General features: G+C 41.2%; 2 protein-coding genes across 4 annotated transcripts in view; both read right to left on the bottom strand.

Moving 5' to 3' along the window:
* The window catches only part of acap3a (ArfGAP with coiled-coil, ankyrin repeat and PH domains 3a), a 63,344-nt gene extending 57,837 nt beyond the window's left edge, over positions 1-5,507 (bottom strand). For all 3 annotated transcript variants that reach the window (XM_031845829.1, XM_031845830.1, XM_031845828.1), the window contains exon 1: positions 5,319-5,507. In XM_031845829.1, the coding sequence (XP_031701689.1) occupies positions 5,319-5,365 (47 nt within the window). In that variant the 5' untranslated portion in view covers positions 5,366-5,507. The remainder of the gene's footprint in view (positions 1-5,318) is intronic.
* A 5,156-nt stretch (positions 5,508-10,663) lies between these two features.
* Positions 10,664-15,869, bottom strand: LOC116382468 (PHD and RING finger domain-containing protein 1-like). The gene is made up of 7 exons (XM_031845546.1): positions 15,355-15,869; positions 14,628-14,711; positions 14,404-14,540; positions 14,100-14,191; positions 13,695-13,882; positions 12,726-12,822; positions 10,664-12,633 (listed from the first exon to the last, which is right to left on the bottom strand). Coding segments are annotated over exons 1-7 (750 nt in total). The 5' UTR covers positions 15,505-15,869; the 3' UTR covers positions 10,664-12,631.
* Positions 15,870-15,968: the final 99 nt, after the last annotated feature.

A 15,968-nucleotide genomic window follows, 5' to 3' on the forward strand; every position in this document is an offset into this window, starting at 1 on the left:
AGACAGTATAATATATTATGCAGCACTGTATAAATTAATAAAAAGGTCCATGACCTCATGTTCTGCCATCTCTACAACCTGAATCATTTCAAAAATTAAAACACTTTGTATATGACTTTCAAAAGGCGACCAGTAGAAAGCATATAACGGAGCGACGCTTCATTTGACAAACTGGGATTTGGCTTAATTGATAATTTTACTTCATATAGGCTGCATCTCCTTATTTACTATTGAGTGCCCTCAATTTTTAGCATTTAAAAACAACAACAACAACAACCATAAAGTGTCGATGGCATGTACAATCCCATAATGCAATCCGCCACATTTGTGTAACTCTACACATGATAGTGATGAAGAAAAGTAACAATGATTCTGTGTCGGAAATTTCTGTTTGCTGCCAACTGTATGGTAAAATGCTAAGTTTCTAGAGTAGTGAGTGAGAGAAAAAAGGGAATGATATTTGCTTCTCTCGCTAGTTTTCACTCTGCCTTCATATGTGGCCATTTTGCGGTCATACAACGAGTCTCACAAACCGGTTCTGATCAAGCATTACACAACACCCGGACCTGGGAGCCTTCTCTGGAGGCTCTAGAACTAGAACGGTTTCATTTGTACAAAAAAAACACATAAATTAGACCGAGCACATTCATCCCTGCAGACAAAGCCTAAACCCAGTGACCCACCATGCTTTGTCATTAGGATCCACTTCTGCCAGACCTTTATAACCGTTGAGCGGTCTCAATCCACCTCCTGAGGTCTAACCATAGACTGTTTGGGTCTAACTCTGAAGACTTGCGCATCTGTTGCACACTGCACATTGAGTTTATGTTTACTGCGAAGACATACACTCAGTTACCAGTTTATCCGATAGGCCTACACCTGGCTAGAACTAATGCAATCTAACACAACAGGTTATATCGTTGGCTTTGCCGACAGGTGTTTCTATGGGTAGAATAAATAAATGATCTACAAACTTAACCCTCCAAAATGATCATGAAGTGGCATCAACGCCCCTCGTAAACATTATAAAGGTCATGAATGAGGATTCATTGCAGCACTGTTGCATTAGTTTGCGCTATTAGTTTGTACCTAATAAACTGGCAACTGTGAGTGCATGTCCCTTCACACACTCTGATAATCTATGTGCAGCCGCCCTACATGCTTTGGAGCGTGGTGAGCTCCCAGGCTCCAACTGGCAAAAGCCCTTCATCCGATCTCCTTTTAAAGAGATGAAAGCCTCCCCAGCTAATGGCGCAGCGCCTCCTCAGTGGGAGGGCAACACAACGCTGTGATTAAGAAATCATATTGCCCTATATGTATCAACTGTTTGCAGTCCTTCACATCAGGATGACACCGGAATTGGATGTTAAATCCTCCAGGTGTGACACCTTGCCGTCCACAGAGACTGCGCGGGGGAATGTGGGCCAATCCCAGATTAGGGAGGCGCGGCCGTCAAACTACACGCTGCTGCTTTAATCCCTGTCACTTTCATTACCTGGAGTTGTTTGCTGCGGGGCACGGAGCTCGAGGAGGCCCTTTAACAAGAATGGTGGGAAATGCCCACGGGGCTGCGTCACCGCGCGTTTTTCTCATTAATTCAAGCACACGGATGAAAATTAAAATAGCGGAATAAACTCACAAGTGTGGGGGGAGATGGTGGTGGAGTTAAATGAGTCTGATGCGGACATCACAAGCAGAGGTCATTAAATCGAAGCCAAACAGGACACAGGCTTTATGGGTAAGACCTTAAATATGCAACAGAACACTCGTCTTGATGGATGTGATGGAGGCCAGCTGGAAATCAGTAATGTGTTTCTATTTTTCAATAACAATAATGCTGCCCCCCCCCCCCCTTATGGCTAAAGTCACAGTCTTGTTGGGAGGAGCCCTCTTGGCTGAACGACACAGATTCAAAATTGGAAGGAGGTCAGTCTGAAATAGAGCAGAAGCAACAACACCTCGCAGTCAGTCAGTAGGAATCCCCTCCAGCTGCATGCAGCTGGAGATGCAGATCTTCCAGGAACACAAGAAACATCCTCCAACCTCCCAAAAGTCACAATGATGAACCGAGATGAACCAGGATGCTTGGAATGAAACAGGACTCTGAGGATTTAAGGGCTCACTTCAGATGTTCTTGGTACCATTATGGATCTATAGCATGCACCCTACAGTACAGTGGCAGCCTGTGAGAAATGTTCTTAAATGCAGTCCGGAGTATAAAAGCAATATGTATACTGTATATTACTCTTTTGAACAACATAAAGCCGACGGGCAAAACGAAGATGCACTGAATTCGGTAGAAGAAGTCTTCAACGCACTTTATATTACATTTCACCATTTTATACATGGTTTTTCATACATTTACCATATTATACTATTGTGTATCAACATCAGAAAAAACTGCATTTTGTTGTCTATTTTCATCTATATCACCCAACTTTTTACTCTGCATGCATTTCTGCTGTACATACAGTATTTATTGACTAAAGCTTACAGACTTAATATCTTATTATCTACTTATATTCCCACTAAGCAAGCGTAGTCAATTCATGTCTCGCAAAGCGAGACACTCCATGCTCTGCATTCCTTCATACCAGGAAACTCCTGGAATTTGACCCCCCCCCCCCCCCCCCCCCACTTTCCCCCCCCCCCCCCCCCCCCCCCCCTGTCATCTGACTTTGTGTCACAAATCCGTCCATCCAGTCATTCTCTCACAGACGCTGGAGACGCACAAGCAGTGAGCGCCATAGGTCACTGGCCTTGGATTCCCAGCCTGTCGGGGCTCTCTGAACAGTGACTCAATGACAAACCCCATCACCATGAAGGCCTCGCCTCGGTTCTCCACCCCCCAGCTGTTCACAAGGGAGGAAGGATCATCTGGGCTGTCTGCCCCGGGCCATTCAGACCCAGAGAATAGAGTCTCTCAGCGGAAGCAAGAAGCTCTCCGGACAATAGTTATATTCTGCTGGAGGACTGCTCGGACACATGAACGGACCAGCAAGGCCACTGAAAACCACGCAAAACCGTTGAAAAGGGTGTTCATGAAAAATCCTCTCAAGTTCAGCATAAATACTAAAAGGCATTCATGGCAGTTCAGGAGCTGTAATCACAACACACACGAAAGCTAAAAGTAGTTGCTAAATGCCTGCGTTAGCTATATAATGTGTTTTAAAGTGCTCAAAGTTAGCCGATTTAAAAAGGCATACTTCACATGAACTACAGCCGAAGCAGTATGCGAGTGCGACCTCAAGCTAACATGTCAGTGGGGAGTAAACAGCTCAAACGTTGCGTGTTGCCACTGTTGTGCCAGAGCAAACACAAACACACAAGTTCCTGCAGCCGTGTAATCATCACAAACCACGTTCTCAAAAACAGATGTGGAGAGCATCACTGGTTGCAAACTCACATCTGTGCGAGTCGTGGTGTCCATAGAAACAAAACACAGATAGAATTTGTTCAAGAGATCTTCGCTGAACAGGACTTGGTTATTCATCATGTTGGCATGGAGCTGGAACTGGGAACTGATTTCCGGCCTTTATTTTACACATGTGGGAAGCGCCATGTCATGTTAATCCTCACAGTGAAAAGCCTTTCATTTTCCTGTACTCTGGGCGTGCTGCTTCCTTCCAGTCATCCACCTCCAGGGTTGTTACATAATGCAACATAGCGCTGCTTTTAGCTCCACAAAGGAAACTAATTGAATGCTCTCTGAAAAAAAAAACGCAGTTACAGGCTTCAGTGGCTTCCAAGAACATGTGTTTACTTTGTCTCTTTTAACATCTCTTCTAGTCAGTTAAACATCCTGAGAAGCAGATAAAACACTCAACATAAAGTGGAGGGAAAGCGCACAATAACGGAACATGGAGCATCTCTCAAGACAGTGAGACAGGAGGCATATTTTTCATTCCACACGCACAGCTCGTCAGATAAGAGGGAACTTTATCGACCCATTCATGAGAGACAAAAAAGAAACAGTGAGCTCTAAATGACTCTTTAGCATGCAGCTTGGAGCCTCCTTGCTTAAGCATGTGAAACAAGGAAGGAGAAGGTTAGTGCAAATGCTCTTCACTCAGCGTTTCCCGACATGTGCCTCTCTCCGACCCAGATGGCCATCATTAAGGTGCTGCGGCCAAGTCTGGAAGTCTTTGATTTATTTGGGAGCAGAGATTTTATCTCCAGGGAGCCCTCACACAAGTACAGTGTTGGAAAGTATTTACTCAAATACTCTTAAGTGTACTTTTTGGTGGTATTTACTGTATTTTATGCTACTTTGTTTCTGAAGAAAGTACTTTAGTCCACTAAGTTTATTTGACAGCTGTTGGTACTTTTCAGATAAAGATTTGATGTAAAAGATATTTGATGCATTGAGGCATTTTTTCAAGATGAAACCGGGCTTGTTACAATAAAACTATGTCTAATTGGGGTAGGGCTGGGCGATAACTCAATATGATAATGTATCATCTTTCAATGGAATCACACTGTGATGAAATCATACATAGAGATATCCTGATACACAAATACATCGTCTAAATTGATGATAACAAGCACAGACTAACTTTCTCAGAAAATCTGATTATTTTGCACTTCAGTTCTTAATTAAATTAGAAAATACTCAGTACTTTCATTCATGAGTCAGACAAGTTGTGAGGTGAATTTTTTTGTGACATTTTATAGACCGGACAAGTAACTGATGAATGAATAATGAAAGAGAAATAATTAGTTGCAGCTCCAGTTTGAACTGCATCCCTTTGAGCAGGAGCTCATCTATATAAGGGAAACCAATACAGAAACCAATCTCCATCCATTACCTTTGATTATTCTGGATTAGGACTATGTTTTTTTGATTACAGTGTTCTCCTGGACGCCATTTTAACGGTCAAGTGGATGATATTTTTAAAAAAGGGAAGAAGCAATGAAAAATGAACCAACAGACAAGACTTTGATCTCCTACTCTGGCCATGTGACAACTCATACGGCTGCATTGCTCATCCTCATGCCTACTGTAACAGATGACTGACATGCAGGCTGAACTGACTCACAAATCTGACTGATGTTCCAGAACTGTAGACCAATTAGAAAACAAAAGACCCCATTTATCGGATAAAGATATTCAAATCCCACTGAGATTGAAGTCCAACGATCAACACATCAGAGAAGACACATGGGAAAAGATAGCATGCGATGTCTGGGATAAATAATGTGAATTAACCCGCACAGAAATACCAGAAAACCGTAACAAAGTATTGCATGCGAATACATTGTTGCGTTCAGCAATTAAAACGAGCAAATATAGTGTTCAGAGGTGTCCATGCTCTTACCTAAACCGGGGTGAATCTTTAATACATTCTTCAAAATCCACCGTCATTTTGGGCTGGAGAGTTAACTTTTAACGCGGTTAAACTAGGGATTTCATGTCCCGGGTGTAGAGTAAAGGTTTAGAGAGGTGTAAGTATCCGTTCCTCCCGCCGTGTCCTGCTCCTGCAGCGGTTCAGTCGCTCACTCAGTCCCGCTCTGAGGACCCGGAGCTGCCTCAGTCAGTCCTGGACCCTGTGCTGCCTTCATGTACTCCTGCTAAACTCGGATTTTTAAAGACGCGACGTAGAAGTTGAAGCCGTTAACAAGACCTAAGGAGGTAACATTTACTCCTGTATTGTACTTAAGTAAAATTTGGAGGTACTTGTACTTTACACTGAATACTTTAACTCAAATTTCAGAGTGAACTATTGCACTTTTTACTCCCCCACATTTATTTATCAGCCGGTTGTGGAAGAAGTAATCAGTAGCCTAGTAAAAAATATCACAATGTAGAAATAAAGTCAAAACCATAAGCATCAATGTTTATACCCTAAAAATAAAAGTACTCATTATGCAGAATGCCATATATCTTATGAAATTAGGATTGTTGATGCGTTCATGTGCACATCACTTAAATGTTGAAAATGTGTTTTGTTACTTTCCACCTCTGATTATATCAAATTCCGTCAAACAGCTGCACACAGGTCGTTTTGCACACAACTCGTGAAAATGCAGATTTCCCGAAAGCATTTGAAAGCAACACGTGTTCAGCCCTCTGCATGAGGTATGAGTACAGCGCTGACGTCACGTTCCTTCTAATTTGAATGAATACGACATGTGCAACAATCTCATCCTAAAATGATATTTCCTCCTCAGATTCAGTCGTTTTTCATTGTTTTCTACTGCGACAGCAAAAATAAAAGTTTCAGCCACTACGGGTAAAAATATGTTGCTGTGCTGATAACCAAGGTCACTCTCATTGCTGTTGTTCTTTGCATTTTCAAAGAAGAAACTAAATCATTTTTAATAACAGCTACATACTCATTAGAGAAGTCTGATATGTTATCCTCTCTGGGGTGTTAACTCAAAGCAGTGAATGACAGACGGCCATGTGGCTTCACTTTGATTTCTTCATACAGAGACAGCTCTGAACAGTCAAATTCATCCCTCTCATATTTGTCACACTTCTGATGGTATGTTTTCCATATCAGATCATCTTGTCTTACTGTTGGGAAAGCTGGGAAAATGTAATTAATGTAAAAGCCTGACTCTGAAACTTTTGGTTGATTCTTAAACACTTTAAAGAAACCTTCAACACATTAGAGGGTTGCTATATCTATCTACTTTCCCGTGCCGCATTTAAATGAGGGTATCTTAAAAGTGCATCAATTTCCTACAGCAAGGCTATTATTAATTCACAGGAAATGGGAAAGCTTGGAGAAAGAGCTCCTACTTGGGATTTCACTGCCGGCTTCCATGGAGCGTCATTGTTCCTTCCGATCCCGGCTTTGAAAAGGCTGTGGCTCAGGCCAAGAATGGAGATGATCTCATCCACTCCCAGCAGTCAGCAGAGGTGTCTGACTTAACTGAATCTCAGAGGAAAAATACAGCCGTTGGAGTGGTTTGTTGTGTTAAAATGCTTGTGTCGTGGCTCAAGGGATGGCAATGTCAGTCTGTTGGTCAACCACTTTGGTCCGGACCAAAACATCTCAATGTCTATGGGATGGATTGCCATGAAATGTTATAGAGACATTCATGGTTCCCCGATGCAACCTACTGATATTGGTGATACCCTTACTTTTCCTCTAGGGCCACCATGAGGATGATATTTAGTTCTGAGAGAAATATGTCTCAACAACTGCTTGATGGATTGCCATGAAAATAGGTGCATACATTCATGTTCCCCTCAGGATGAATTGCAATAACGTCAGTGATCCTCTGACATTTCATCAGGACAAAATGTTGTCCAATGTCTGTCCAATAGTTTGGTTCATGACCAAATACCTACAAAACTAATGACATTCTCGTCAGCTTCAGCTGCAGACCTTCTTTGTTAAAAAACTCTGTTTTGTCTTACTGCTGTGGGGACTAAAACGGCACCTCAGTCTTTTTCTCCACACCATCCCCCCTTCTTCCTCTCTGTTTCTCTCTGGTTCCTTTACCTAATCCGAGATGAAAGCACTTTCTGCTTCTTTATGAATGTGTTGAGTCAGCAATTGGCTGATCTGAAAGTGCACACTGCTGGAGAAACTTCAGAGCAGACTTAACATGCATATAATGTATACCGTTCTAGATTCCATTGCAGCAGCACATTAAATCATAGGTACAGACGTCTATGTTTCCCTTTAGCATGAATTGTAATAACTTTGGTGATCCCTTAACTTTTTATCGATTGCTATCGCCAGGTCAGTTTTTCTTTAAAATATCCAATACTTTGATTTATGGCCAAATACTTGCACAACTAAAAACATTCCCATCAGCCTCAGCTGTACCTTGTGTTTAGTGCTAGCAAATGTTGGCATGCTAACACGCTAAACTAAGATGGTGAACATGGTACACCTACACCTGCTAAACATCAGCATGTTAGCAAATTCACAGGATAACATTAGCATTTAGCTCAAAACATCACTGTGCCTAAATGGGCATTCAGATAGAAAACAACCCTTCATTACTGATTTTGTTACTTTCAGAAAGAGCCAGGCTAGCTGTTTCCCCTTGTTCCAGTCTTTATGCTAAGCTAAGCTAGCCTGCTGCTCACTGTTGCTTAATATTCAACAGCCAGATATGATAGTGTGATATCAACTTACTCATCTAAATTTCAGCAAGAAAGCGCACAACTGTATTTCCCAAAAACATCGAACAATTGCTTTAAGATTTGGGACTCTGTGAGGTTTTTGGGGCAGATTCTGAGTCACGATGATGATGAACGGAATTGGGTGCTTGACAGCGAGATGATTTACAGTCGATACTGCCTAGCTATCATATCAGACTTTTCCCCTCCTGCTGCTTTTGTTTTCTGAGTGGCATCTCACAGGAGCAGGGACGAGGCTGGTCTGCCTTTGTGCAGGAAAACATAAGTAGGAAGGGAGCTGTCGACTCCCATTTTTGCTGCCTCTCATGGAAGACACAAGCACTGCTGCAGTGTGGAATCACAGCCAGAGAGAGAGAGATGTGTGGGTCTCTGGGAGGATGACCTACTTTTGCTCCCCTCTTTGGGCTGCTGGAGAGAGCTGCGAGTTGCACTGCTGAGCACACAGCTTGCAATGTTATCCCTTCTGACTGCAGGTGCAATGCTCAAGACACTACCAATGAGGCATGTACAGATGCCGCATGATTCTTCTGTATTATGCATGTCTTCCATGTTCTTCTATTTCAAATCAATTTTAATCTTGACATAGGACTGCTGTACTCACTCTCGTGGCGATGTGTGTGTGTATGAACTAAGTGTACTTAGAAGATGGATGGAAGTATAAAGAACATACTATAATGATCATCATAGTATTGTAGTATTTGTGAAATACTGTTTATGCTTTTGACAGAGCTCTGCAGACTTCTCTACAGTTAAAGGAGGAGAATATATACGTTTTAGACGAATGAGATGTGAGCTTTAAAATAGTTAATTGTGGTTCCCAGTGTGGGGGTCGGGAACCAAATAGAGGGTGACAAGATGATGAACTGGATCGGAAAGCATAAAAAAACCAATGTCTGCCCCACCAAATCTTTGCTTTTTCATGTGCAGTACTGTATAATTATACCTCTAAAATACTCAAATAAAACAAGGTCTTTGGTGGAACTGGTCATAAGCAGTAGATAGTAGACATCAGTGACAAGGGGTCACAAGTAGACAAGTGTCAAAGCAAAGACGTTGCAAACCACTGAACTAAAGGATAGCGCATGTTGTGATAATAATACTCGTTTTAATAAATCATATTCTCGTTCTGCATACTGGGTCACATACAAAAGCCCATGATACATGACCTTTCTGGGTTTGAAACCCTCCTTTTACCAGAAGCTGTTTGCAGTCATGCTAACATCACTGCTGACTTATTTAGCAGCCCCGCCAAAGCACATTTGCCAGTGTAGCTAATGTCTCTAAGCCAAAGTGCCTCTCTGCCTCTGCAGCTGTAAGCATCGCTCCTGGGGGTGTTACAACTTCCAGCATCAGTTCCACTGCATCAGCAAAATAACTTAAGGGTGGAGGTGGAGGGGGTCCATGCTTTTAATTCAGCTATATGTTTTAATGGTTCTCTAAAAAGTAGATGGTCTTACATAAATGCAGAACCCATATTACCCATTTAAAACGTACAAGGTCTACAATACACAAGAAAACCAAAGACTTAATTAAAGGAATATTTCAACATTTTTGGGAAGTACTCAAAATCCCCTTCTTTCTGAGAAATGAGCAGAATGATACATTTCATAAATAATATGAACTAAAGCCAGCATGTGGTTAGCTTAGCTTAGCATAAATAATGGAAGTATGGGGAAACAGCTAGCCTGGAAAGACTACAGCCATGTGTGTGGCTCTGTTAAGCTGTAATGCCAACATAAACTGTTAAAGAGTTAAATTAAGGAACTTGACATATTAAAAGTGTTTTACTTTTGGACAGAGTCAGGCTGATTGTTTCCCTCACGCTTCGAGCTAAGCTAAGCATATAGTGTCCTGACTTTAGCTCCATATTCCGCGTACAAACATAAGAGTGGTATTGAACGTATTTCTCCAAAAGTCAAACTATCCCTTTAAAGTCTCACCGTGTTTTTAATGACAGTATAGGTGAATAAAACACATTTAGGGAATTCACGTGTGTGGAAAAATGAATGCACAACAAATTATGTATTTGTGAACCACTCATTAGCACCATATCAGGTCACATAGCATGTCAATCTTTGAGAACACACTTTACTAATAAACAGACTCTCAGCGAGTCATTAGAAGTTTTGACCTCATCTCTTGTGTGTTAATCGTGTTAGATTGAGCCTAATTACTGAAAGGAGTCACAAGCTTTACACCCACTGGCCCAGCTCCTCATCCACTCTGCAGTGTGTTGTTCCCGTCAGTGATTCCTGTGAGGGAAACTGTGACAGGATCCCCATAAAGTGTGGATATGGGTGAGTACTGGGTCAAAGCTGGAACAGCAACAAAGGAAAGTACTATTCAGGAAGCCTGTGTCACTCTGTCAGCTAGATTCGTATCAAATATAAAAAACAAAAATGTTCTCCTGGCTTTGGCATCATATTCAACGGACAAAAGAGTGTGGAGATTAAGCATATTACCTCCCAAATAAGTGAAAAACAGTAGCGACGAGGAGCTGCTCTCTGGTGATTGTAAGGTGATCGCCATGAGATAAACCAACAAACAAGGAACTGAGGGCTTTTTTGTGTAAACTTGTCTTGAACATTTTTGTTAATTTCAACAATTTTGCTCAGCAAACACGTTTGGCCGACAAAGGTGAACATTTGTTTTTACTGTGCCCATTGTTTTGAGGGGAAAAGTAGGGCAAGATGAGCTGCAGGCTTAAGTACCCGCCCACTGAATCATAACACACGCTGATAATAAAACACACACACACACACACACACACACACACACACACATACATATACACACAGATCAACGTTGATACATATGAGCTATAATATCTGAACTGTCATATCAGAGTTATTTTGGTGGAAGGATTACTTGCATCTCTCAGAAACTGGCTCTGATTTTTAAGGCAGTCTGATTCAACAGACAATAGATTTTGGACATCAAAGGAGGGATTTAATATCAGATGACCAGAAACAACAGACCTTCGGGTTCGGCTGAACAAGATCCTGAGAAATGAGACTAAAGGCTGGTGTTGCTAGGCGATGGCCTAGGGCTTGCTGGAGGAGGGATGAGGAAATCCTGCAGAAGAGTAGAGGAGCCTCAGAAACTCCGGTTGCTTCACATACTTTATTTGGTCTAGGTCCACCTACGATCTTCGTCCACCCAAACCGTGCTACCTGAACCAAAGTAACTACACTGATGCTCAAGGTGCTTTAGACTAAGAGCTATTTATAGTTATTCACTTTCACGGTCTGTCGGTCCACATTGAAATATCTCCAGCGCTATTTGATGGATTGCTATTAAAGTTTGTACATTCATGTTCCCCAGAGGATGAATCCTACTGATTTTGGGGACTCCCTTACTTTTATATCAGTGTCATCAGCAGGTCAGAGTTTTCCCTTATCTATTAAAATATCTCCACATCTACTGAATGGATTGACACAAAAGGTTTGATGTATTGAGATATTCATTGATTGGAATTTGTAAAAGACATTAATGTTCAACCGGCATTATGATGACATTACCTCCAGCCTCAGCTGTAATTAATGCTTAGTGCTCCTTAATATTAGCATAAATGCTGAACTAAGATTGTGAACATGGTTAATACCTGCTGAACATCAACATGTTGGCATTAGAAATTATTGTAAGAAAAGTTGCATGTCGAAGTTAGCATTCAGCTCAAAGTATCGCTGGAAGTACAGCTTCTCAGAGGTGAGAGTGGCTGTAGACTCTTAGTCATGTTTCTAAAATGCAGTATTTAAAAAGATGCGTTATTGTAAATGCTTGCGTTCAGCTTCTACTTTGGACATATCGACATATGATTGTGTATTTTGTAGATTGGAGGTGGCTTACTCTGAAGAAACTCATTTTACAAAGCAGGTAATTAAGTTTATATCTAATTATACAACAAAAAATCGGATTAAAAAAAGATCGATTTAAAAAGTGAGCGGCTATGGCCGAAGAGGTACAGCAGGTGGTACATTAGTCGTAGTGGTTGGTGGTGAGCCACAATGTTGCAGTGGGTCATTTCATTTACATGAACACACACACACTGCAGTTTAGTTTGGCTTAATCCCACATTCTCCATCCTGCTGCCATAAATACTCACTATAGCACCCAATGAGTATTAATCCTACACTGAAAATAAATGCACTATTTACTCCTGTTAGATTTACCTCTTCGGTAGTAACTAATGGACCGAATGCTACAGACCGGGTCGGCTAGTTATACAGTGCTGAGAGGCGGAAAATGGTATTTTCATGGGATTTATTGACAGTAAGAAAAGTATAGAATGTCAGACTTATCTTTGAACTAAAGTAAAACAAAAACATTCAACTTAAGATGAAACAGTATTACTGAAATAAACAACTTCTTCCTCTGGTCAGGTTCATGTCTATAACACACTGCTGACACCATGTGGTAATGTATGACAGGAGCGCCTTCATCAGGAACTGATGACACACACTGAACAACAACTCTCCTCTTGCTGTCAGGAGCTCACGTAGAATGCTTCCTTCTTGTCTTTAACTCTGTGAAACACACAAAACAGATGATGTCGAAGATAAAATAATGTACCGACTCTTGAAGCTAAGGGGAAGTGAACTAACACTTGGTAACTTACAGACCGCAGCACTGCTGGTGTCACTGTGAGGAAGTGCAGCTACTTCAACTGCTGTTACTGCAGGCTTTGTTGCCCGTAACAGGTATCTAGGTACATGCTGGGAATAAGAACAAGAAACAGATCATTTATGGAGATTGAATTTTGTACTACATATTTAAGGTTACTGAAAATGAGGCGCAACTTCTTGTGCAATCAAATTATAATAATGCACCATGTGCTGCACTTTTTCTTTCCTTTTATCTACTTTTTTATGAATTGGGTGTATAGTATAGCACTTTTAATATCTTAAACTGTCTTATTGTGTTTATATGCCGCAAAAGGGATAAATTCAGAAACACTGACTTTCATTGTGACACTGAGAAAGACTCGTATCTGGCTGATAAGATCATTATTGCCCCATTGACTCAGCGTATCAGATCAAACCATTCCTATTTTTTTATTAATTTAAGTTAAGAAGTATTCAAAACCCCTGGGCTGAAAATAATAACTCAGTCTTTGAGTATGACCTGAAAACTAATCACTGACACACCACTGAGAAAGGACTCCCAGCTAGAAGAGTATCCACAGAGGGCTTGAGCTCAAGTCTTTGTTAGGAGAGGAAAAACATTCACACGGATGTCCTTGAGTGAGTAAACAAAGCGTTGTCTCTACTAGAAGATTATTTAGTTACTTACAGCCACCTGAAGACAGCACTCTACCACCTTAAAAAAGATGAACCCAAGGTGGCAGAGAAGCTTGTTTCAGACAGTAACCACAAACACCAACAGCAAGAGACGATGCACCATGTGTCAGTTGGTTGATTGCAAGAAATGTGGTTCAATGCCACAGCGGTGCCCATACAGTGAGGGGATCTGACAAACAGCTTGAGGAGTTTTTCTTTGCCCTAGTTACTTGAGGTAACCTAAATGAATAATGCACATGGGGTAGAGATAAACAGACGTTACTCTCTCAGTGTGATGTTCAACTTACCCAGGAAGTTTGGGGATTGGCGCCGGCTCTGCTCTGGATCCTCTGACTGTGTCGTCGATCAGCGGAGCTGCTCGGACGATTTACAGTGGAGGGACGAAGGCGACTGCTGGTAGATGAGGTTTGATCTACTTCAGCTAGGAGGTCCGTCAGTTCTCCATCACTGATCTCATCCTCCACCACGGAGCCATCTGTGCAGGGACACATTCACATCATGTGTTTAGACAATTTAGATATGTTCCTTTATTTTATCCATAGTGTGGATGAAAGGATACAAAAACACCTGTGTGGTCCTTTAAAGAAGGAGGCAGCTACAATTTCCTCAATCAATTCATTTGCAAAATAATAACAGAATTATGTGTGTATTTAAGGTGCCAGATACCTACTTAGTTAAGAACAAAGGTTTACCTGTATGCTGGGGAGTGACCGCACACTCAGCACAAATCCAGTCACCTTCTGGGCCAGTGTTTAGTGATGGAGTCAAGCAGTCCATATGATACCTGGAACAAAAAGTGCAACTGTGATTAAGTACCTTTAACATATATTTCCCAGCAGCTGCAGCAGAGACCGTAGGAGTTTGAGTGGTCAAAGTCAGTGAAGTACAACTAACTATTGTAGTGAATATAATGCTGTTGCTATGACTGAAATAAACACCAGTATGTAGTGAAAATGAAAGACCAACATCCCCCTCGAGAGGACTGTAATGCCGTACCCTGAATCACAGTGTATGCACATTAGCAGCCGGTGCCTGCGGTCGCTGCGTCCACATTCCTCGCAGATAACAGTGTTGTTCCCCTCTTCTTCTTCCTCATCATCGTCATCTTCCCTTTTCTTTGTCCTCACTTTGATCTGCAGCAACAACGCAAACAGTTTAGCTCCCCAAACACTGCCCACACGTTTCAAAAAGCTTCCTTCAGGACACTGCAAAATAATCACCTTGTTTTGGATCGGCCCTCCAGGAAACCGTCTCTGGTGGATGAAAGCAAAACTGATCCGATCCACGGGACAAGTGTTGGCTGTCTGGGAGTCAAGACGGAGCAACATTTGTACAACAACAAAACCGTGATGCTCCTGCAGCTTTGACAAAATAGTGTTTTACAATTTGATTCAGTCTGTACAGAGAGAAGAAAAGGTAGTGTGAAGCCAAAGTGAAGGCTCATACATATATTATATGTAACAGTGCTGCAATTAATGATTATTTTCATCATCTTTCCTCAATTAATCCATTAATTGTTGTGTCAAAATGCGAGAGCTTTAGATTACAGTCTAAAACCCAAAATATATTACATGTGCAATGATACGAAACAGAGAAAAGCAGCAGATCTTCACATTTGAGAGGCTGGAGGCAGATAACCGTTTGGTATTTAATTGATTAAAAGAGATAATTGATTATTAAAATTACTGAGTCAATCACTTAATCATTCAGCTGTAATCTCTAATGTCTTTTGACGTGGTATTGAACTATTGATATGTCACTGCAGCAGAACAGTGAGCCATGAAGGTGGGATAATTAGCCTTATTTTTAAGCACAAGTCAACTTTCCAGTGGTATTGCTACACCTTCTCGGCAGAATTTAAGATACATATCATTCTGATAAAAGTAAGTGTGGTAAAGACAGGACATATTTTGCTGGACAGGAGAGACAGGTGAAGTGTATGTTTACCTGGGACCACTGGAGTATACAATCAATGCAAAAGACATGCTGGCAGTTTTCCAGAGAGGCTATTATTTGCTTTTCAAAGGGGCTCAGACAGATATAACATTTATCTTCAGCCTCTCCACCTGCTGCGCTTACCGCGGTGGACTTATCCATATTTTAAATATTACTGGACAAGAAAATTACTGTTTACTGTGACGACGCTCGCTAAAGTAAAATTTAAACACAAATCCACTGTTGTATCAGATTTTTTTTGTGAGCATGAACGTTACATTACCGTTAATGATAACAGCTAACGTTAGCTAAGCTAGCTAGGTTCGCTTGGTGGCAAGCATAACAGGATCGTGTAGCTAGTAATACCTTCTTATATAGCTACAGTCTATGAGTAATACACTTTAAACTAGTTGTGCCTTTTAGCTAGCTGTTACAGCACATATTAACTAGCAATATAAAATTATTATAATTCGCCTGTAAACCGAAACATCTAACTGACACATTTTAATTCACTCCATGTTCCGCCGTACTCAAACAACTTCCGGTCTTATTTTTTCAAAATAATACGTCACATCTACAATTTTAACATTTAAGTTTTTTGGAGCCAAACCATACCAAAATGTATT

This window comes from Anarrhichthys ocellatus, unplaced genomic scaffold, assembly GCF_004355925.1.
Source record: "Anarrhichthys ocellatus isolate YVR2014 unplaced genomic scaffold, GSC_Weel_1.0 scaffold5, whole genome shotgun sequence".
NCBI classification, from domain to species: domain Eukaryota; kingdom Metazoa; phylum Chordata; class Actinopteri; order Perciformes; family Anarhichadidae; genus Anarrhichthys; species Anarrhichthys ocellatus.

What these genes read in the sequence shown, in the direction of transcription:
- LOC116382468 (XM_031845546.1), bottom strand. Translation starts at nt 15,504, where the DNA reads ATGGATAAGTCCACCGCGGTAAGCGCAGCAGGTGGAGAGGCTGAAGAT. An exon ending in GTATACTCCAGTGGTCCCAG is followed by an intron (nt 14,712 to 15,354) that starts GTAAACATACAC and finishes CTTGACTCCCAG; the next exon opens with ACAGCCAACACTTGTCCCGT. An exon ending in CCAATCCCCAAACTTCCTGG is followed by an intron (nt 12,823 to 13,694) that starts GTAAGTTGAACA and finishes TCTTATTCCCAG; the next exon opens with CATGTACCTAGATACCTGTT.